This window comes from Sinocyclocheilus anshuiensis, unplaced genomic scaffold (assembly GCF_001515605.1).
Source record: "Sinocyclocheilus anshuiensis isolate Anshui unplaced genomic scaffold, SAMN03320099.WGS_v1.1 scaffold274, whole genome shotgun sequence".
NCBI lineage: Eukaryota > Metazoa > Chordata > Actinopteri > Cypriniformes > Cyprinidae > Sinocyclocheilus > Sinocyclocheilus anshuiensis.
The window spans coordinates 88,620-95,705 of NW_015547698.1; the positions used below are offsets into that span (position 1 = coordinate 88,620).

The window sequence follows — 7,086 nt, forward strand, 5'->3', positions numbered from 1 at the left end:
AATAAAATAAACACTACGAATGAACAAATATGGATTTTGCATGTTTTATTTCCAATAGGTTGAAATAAGACATTTATGGAAGCAAAATAGACCAACATCTCAAAATTGAGCAGTGCATGAAAAAAAACAACAATGGTTTTGTCTGTAGTGTCTTAGGACTTAAGGATTTAACTTTTGCTAATTATCCAAACATACTTCAAACATATCATATTAACATAGCAACATGTATGTGTCATGTGTCTCCACTATATGAGATCAAAACCTGCTAGAAAACCCAAACCGAGAGCAAATGTCCAGACGGTGGAGGAGAGTCATGGCTCAGATGTTCAGCACCACGGACAGCAGCTGAGATTCATCACAAACACACTCCTGTTCTCATCGACATGACATTACACTTCAGAAACATCTTATAATGCTGGATAACTGACCTTCAACATGCTTCGAAACTTTAAAGTTGATTTATAAAACGGATAGATTAGGGCTGGCTGAGTGGCGTGTGAAGCCGTTGTAAAATGCTTTATAAACACACACCTGTGACCAAATTACATTAGTATCACTGCACCACTGCGTCTGTGTGTTGCTTGACAATAATTCTGTTAACTATTGCTGAAGAAATACACAGTGGAAGAATTATTATTTGTTATGAATAAATTATGTTTTTTTTTTTTTGCTCCTGTGTTTACTTTGCCAGCTAGTAACAGGTTTAAAAAAAACAATAAGCCCCACAAAGCTGTAGTGTACAGTGAATTTAGAACCATGTAGTACTTAAATCACTACGGCTTCAGAGGGCTTATTGTTGTAGTAAACTACAGTAAACTACAACACTTCGAAGGCCTTTGTTAAATAGGACAGTCTAGCCTACTGAGGACTGTTCTTGTCACCTAGCAATTGTGACAGCTGCCATTGATGAGAAGCAGTAATGTTTATACTGGACTTTTTAAAAAAGTTATTAAAAACTAAACAAGGTTCAAAGCCTGTCTAAATATGTTCACCATGGTCCATTTATGTACATAATAAAGAGTATAAACTATCTAAGATGTCAATCAACATTTGAACAGCTTTATATATGTTTTGTTTTTACATTTGTATCATTAGATACATTAGATTATTCGAGTAAGTAGAACCCAGTACTTACATTTAAAAGTGCAATCTGGCAATTTCTCTCAGGTCCAGGATTGAAAACCACTATAGAGGAAAACACAATCCGGCAGCATGACTAGGCAGGGAAAGGTAAGACAGGACAGGACAAGCGAACGATGCAGGCACATGAAACAAACATTCTCACAAAAGACAAAGAGCACAGAGAGAAATAACGAGGGAGGGCAAGTGGTGTAAATGAACTAATAATCAACAAGGAGGGCAGAGTCAGGACTTGAGCTGGCTGGCACCAAAAAAACAAGAGCTCCTGGCCAATGAAAACTCACAGGCCAGACGCTCAACAAAAACACAATGAATGACAGGATCACAGCATGCATCTGTCACCAAACTATGTTACTTTATACAATTGAGTGTTAAGAGTTTTACGTGAACTACAAATTTGTAGTTAAACTAACTGAGCACAGCTGCATATTCTGCATTAATTCCACACTTTTTAAAAAATATTTAAGTAAACTCTGACCAAAAGACTGGGTCTAAATTTTACAACTATGGAGCATCACTGAATTATTATTAATAATAAAAATACCAAACATAATGCCAAAGTCAATGTGTTAAAGCCTTCAGCTCATTGAGATTATCTGCTGTGGCTCGTCAGGCAGTGAGATGATTGACAGCAGCGTATTCACTGCAATCCTGATTATTCCTCAGACTGACTCTGTCAGGACAGTCCGCTTTCTTGTGGAAATTCACCATGGCGTAATTCAGATCCTCAGCACATGTGATGAAGATCTGAGAGTCACCGGTGGCTTTCTGAACTGTAGAGTAAACGCAGTTAGCAGAAACAGAGGGGTTTGTGGGTAATTGAGGAGTGGCATAAACAGTGTTAGATGAATCAGAGGGGTTTGTGGGTAATTGTTTGTGAGAGTCTTTAATCTCCTCATAATCGCATCCAGTGTGAGAAACCTGAGGAAAGAAATACAAATTATTAACAGCTCTGAATATCTTCATGATGGAGGCATTAGAATTTATTTTCATTATGAATAAAATAATCAGCTTGTTTTATACAGTAACTGGACTGACTGCTTCAGGTTTTCCTGCTCCAGTCTGAGATGACGAATCACCGCCTGCCAAAAATTTGCCTTAAATAAGTGGCATTATTGAACACTGACGTCAGTTTTCACACGTCATCAAACATCTGTATTGAAGAGAAACAGTAATAAGAGACCAACGATGATCAGAAGCAGAAGAACCAGAACTAGAGAGACGATCAGAGAAGAGCCTGAAAACACAGAATAGGAAATAATGAGTGAATTTGATTACTTTGAGCGGATTATCAAATAATATGCTTATATTTTAGCACACAGGCACCTTTTAACATGCTAGGAGACACTGTTTGAAAACAGAAGCAGATGATGATGAAGGTGTTGATGATGATGAAAGTAATAATGATGATGTCACTTTTGGAACATCTTTAAATGACAACACTAGCACTGTAGTAATACTGAGGCCTAATGAGCACACTAATGCTGCAACACCAAACACTGCTGTAATACTGAATTACCACACACTTTCAAACTGTCTCTAGATGTCCAGTTCCTGAATTCACACACTGCTGTAACCTCATCAGTAGCTGATCTACAGCTACAACACAATCTGTAACAGGATTTCCCCAACAGGACAGCTGGTGGTTCACAACTTGATGAAAAGCTAATAATCAAATAACGAAGAAGAAAATAATTAACAAATAAAAATAAATTAAAATTAAGCGACTAGCAAAAAAAAATAAAAATAAAATAAAAATTTGTTTAGCTGTCATGTGACCATTAATCAACGTCAGAGAACCGTGAACATGCAAATGTGTTGTTAAATTATTGAAATATGAACTTAAAATCTCAAGTAAATATTTAAGGTCAAAGGAGTTCAGCTGATTAACAAAAGGGAATCCTTGATCTAGAGAATTAACACCACCTTGTGATCATGTTTTGAGAAGTTGTATGAACAGAAATGAGAATATGAATGTACCAGCAAGACAAAAATACCTGAACAGATCATGATAAAATTAACCAAGTACATTCATATGGAAGCTGACTGTGATTTTTAATTACATTATGATTAATATGAGTGAGAAAACCATCCGTACCTGTAACGCTGATGAGGACTCGAGTGATGAAGCTCTTGTGTCCTTGATCAGACTGAACTCCACACCAGTATTCAGCTGAATGTTGTTGAGTCACATGACTGATGGTTCTAAAGTTTGTGAGCTTAACACTGAGCCTTAATAAAAAAGTTTTACAAGAACCGCTAGTGGCCAGGCATGTAGTTTGAAATTAACCAACCTAAATGAGCACCGCTGCATATTCTGTTTTAATTTCACTCTTTTGTTCTGAAATATTCAGTAGCCTACTTATTTACATCAAACGCTGACCGAAAACTCAAGGGTTTCTGATCATTTATTTGAGTGTCATTTGCAGAACAAAACACTGCACTGTCATTTAAACATCCTTCATGTCTGACTTACAAGACTGTCTTAAATATACAGCAGAAGAGCATCACAAAAATAACAGAAATACCAAACATGGAAGCTTAAACTCAAAAACAAAGCCTTCAGCTCATTGAGATTCTCTGCTGTGGCTCGTCAGGCAGTGAGATGATTGACAGCAGCGTATTCACTGCAATCCTGATTATTCCTCAGACTGACTCTGTCAGGACAGTCCGCTTTCTTGTGGAAATTCACCACGGCGTAATTCAGATCCTCAGCAGATGTGATGAAGATCTGAGAGTCACCGGTGGCTTTCTGAACTGTAGAGTAAACACAGTTAGCAGAAACAGAGGGGTTTGTGGGTAATTGAGCAGTGGCATAAACAGTGTTAGATGAATCAGAGGGGTTTGTGGATAATTGTTTGTGAGAGTCTTTAATCTCCTCATAATCACATCCAGTGTGAGAAACCTGAGGAGAGACAAATAAATTATTAACAGCTCTGAATATCTTCATGATGGAGGCATTAGAATTTATCCTCATTATGAATAAAAATCAAGATATTATTTTATACAGTAACTGGACTGACTGCTTCAGGCTTTCCTGCTCCAGTCTGAGATGACGAATCACCGCCTGCCAAAACAAGAGTCTAAATTAATGACATATCACATTTCAACACTGGTGTCTAATGGAAATGCTTTCACACATCATCAAATATCTGTATTTTGCTCATGTCTCATTGCAGCCTGTAGATGGCGACAGACTCAAAGTGGGAAAACAGATCAACAAATCTTTGCATTTTAAACTCAGTATAATGGAGTTTCTGCATCTAAAGACATTAAGAAGTAGCTTTACCTCGAGACTGATGCTTCTTACAGAGAAACAGTAATAAGAGACCAACAAAGATCAGAACCAGAAGAACCAGAACCAGAGAGATGATCAGAGAAGAGCCTGAAAACACAGGAGATGAAACAATCAGATCATGTTTGGGACAGGATTGACCAGAGCATGATACTGGGCTTGAAGGTTATAGGTTTCACGTTGAACATTCACACAAGCGGTGTAAATACTGTTCTTGTCTTATACTCAGTTATGCTCATGTGTAGCTGAATGTGCCATTCAGTTTGTCCTAAACAGACTTTCTGAGCACAGAATCACTCTAAACTGGATCTGTTTAAATAAACTGTGACCTGAGGTTAAATTGTGGGAAAAATATATATATATGTATATACCACAACATTTTGTTTTTGAGGATGGAAATGCTAGTTAAGAGTTATAAACCTTATCCTTGAGCCCGTGAAAAGTCTTTGAGCCACTGAATGTCAAGTATCCATTTATGCCACACAAACAGCAGCTGTTGTCTTGATAGACTACAAACAGCAAACTACAGAATGCTAAATCAGTTCAATAGATCTAATATCAAAACAAGAATGAGTGGATGCTTGTTATTATTTATTTTTTTATACATCAATGATTTAAATGTATTAAATTAAACTATTTATTGTATAGTTGAAAATCTAATATTTTTTTATATTTAGTAATATCTTTCTGGTGTCAGAGCTCCTCACAAGTTACACCATGAATTGCATGTTTGTGTTTCAGCACCTGCTGGTGTAAAACTAGATGGAGACGATTTAGAAACTCCTGTGATCAGTGGAGTCCTGACTGATGAGAAGGAAGAAGAAGAAGATGATGATGACGATGATGATGGTGATGATGATGGTGATGATGAAGGTGATGATGAAGATGATGATGATGATGAAGATGTTGGTTGTGGTGAAGTTGTTTTTGGAACATCTGTATATAAAGCAACAAAACAATGAATTTCTAAAGGATGTTTTTTCACACACAGAACTTGACATCACGTGTCTCGTGGTAAATATAAGTGTTACTGATGTCATTCACACACTCACTACCCAGAATTCATGTTTGCTGATACAGAGACACTCAGAAAACAAAACCACGAGCTGTTTGTTTGAGTTCCAGTAACTGAAGTCTGTGAATAATAGCAGGTTACTGGACGAGCATCTTTAACTGCAGCTTCTTTAATTATAGAACAAGACTGGTTCAGTGACTCTCAGCAGTACAAAAACTGCTCTAATACTGCATTCAGATGAGCACACTTCAACTAGTTAAAAACTACAGTAACACTGTGTCCAAATGACCAACTAATGCTGCAGCTTTGAGTCCAGATCTGCAGTACTGGACATTTAAAGAATGAAGAATGAAACACACAAACACTGTCCTCTGCTTTACTCTGTGTTCAGGTTCTCAACAGCAACATTGATCAACAGAATACTGCACTTTAACCTGCACAGACTGCAATCATGAACCTTTATAAGGAAACTTCCTCTTTTTAACTGTGGTTTGTGGTTTTGCTCTGTTAAAAAGACAGAGCATATTTGTAGTTTATAATGATGTTTCCTCCTGAATATCCTCTCACAGCACTGATTTGTTCACCTGTTGAACACAAACTCAGATATGAGTGTAATTATGTTCTTCTTCATCATTACTATAAAGCATCTTCATTCACTGACAGTGAGATACACACACACACACACACACACCTGATCACTGTCTCTTTATCACTGTTCATATATTTGTTCTTTATTTTTGATCATTTGTCATTTTGTATTCAGTTAAGACATCTTATTAATTTTATTAGTGTACATCTTATACTGCAACATAAAAATATATTATATTTGTCCTGGTTACTGATTTTCTGATGTTTATTTTTTATTTTTACAGGATTACATGTTGCCTAAGAACCGCAGTAATTACAGTCAGTGTTGAGTGTGTGATGTTGATGATCATCATGAGTTTGAGAGTCTCAGTTACTCACCTGTTACAACGTTCAGATTCACTTCAGTGTAGGAATCTCCACCCCAAGAGATATCAACTCCACACTGGTACGTCCCACAATCCTGTTCACTCAGATCTCTGAAGGTCACAGTGAAAACTGCTGCTCTTGTGTCGTCAAACAGAGAGAATCTTCCAGAATCAACCCATTTTCCCCCATTTTTCTTATCAGTCTTGATGAGGTCAGAACACCGTTCAGTCTGTATAATTTTCTTCTGTCCTCTACAAAAATACTTTGCATTGTCTGTATATTTTCTATCATATCTGCATGTGATGATGACTCCTCCTCCTGAATATCCTCTCACACTGATGGAGCTCATGACACCTACAAAATAAACCAGCATCTCAATGTATTCACTAATGTATTCATAAGACTGAACAGAGATGAACTTTCAAATATCTGAAGTTAAAGACTCTGTGCTGTTTTGAGTGATTTACTGTGAGTTCAGTGTCTTACCAGGAATCATCAGAAGCGTGAAAGTCCAGATGATCTTCACTCTTCTCTCTTATTCAATGATCTAGTAGTTGTTAGTAGATTCAGTTCTTCTGAAGCTCTCGATGTGTGTTCAGATGAGTTCTGAGTGTTTCTTTCCTGGTTACATGTTTAACATGAACTGCTGAAAGTGACAAAGAGACGCCCACTTCCTCTGATA

At 37.0% G+C, this 7,086-nt stretch overlaps 1 protein-coding gene across 1 annotated transcript in view; it reads right to left on the bottom strand.

The window, feature by feature from the left end:
* Positions 1 to 1,749: 1,749 nt before the first annotated feature.
* Positions 1,750 to 7,086, bottom strand: part of LOC107703750 (uncharacterized protein DDB_G0271670) — an 8,435-nt gene continuing 3,098 nt past the window's right edge. Inside the window, exons 4-9 of the mRNA XM_016506473.1 lie at positions 6,772 to 6,777; positions 5,162 to 5,371; positions 4,430 to 4,525; positions 4,164 to 4,207; positions 3,899 to 4,045; positions 1,750 to 2,031 (exon numbers count right to left, since the gene is read on the bottom strand). Of these exons, the coding sequence (XP_016361959.1) occupies positions 1,750 to 2,031; positions 3,899 to 4,045; positions 4,164 to 4,207; positions 4,430 to 4,525; positions 5,162 to 5,371; positions 6,772 to 6,777 (785 nt within the window). The remainder of the gene's footprint in view (positions 2,032 to 3,898; positions 4,046 to 4,163; positions 4,208 to 4,429; positions 4,526 to 5,161; positions 5,372 to 6,771; positions 6,778 to 7,086) is intronic.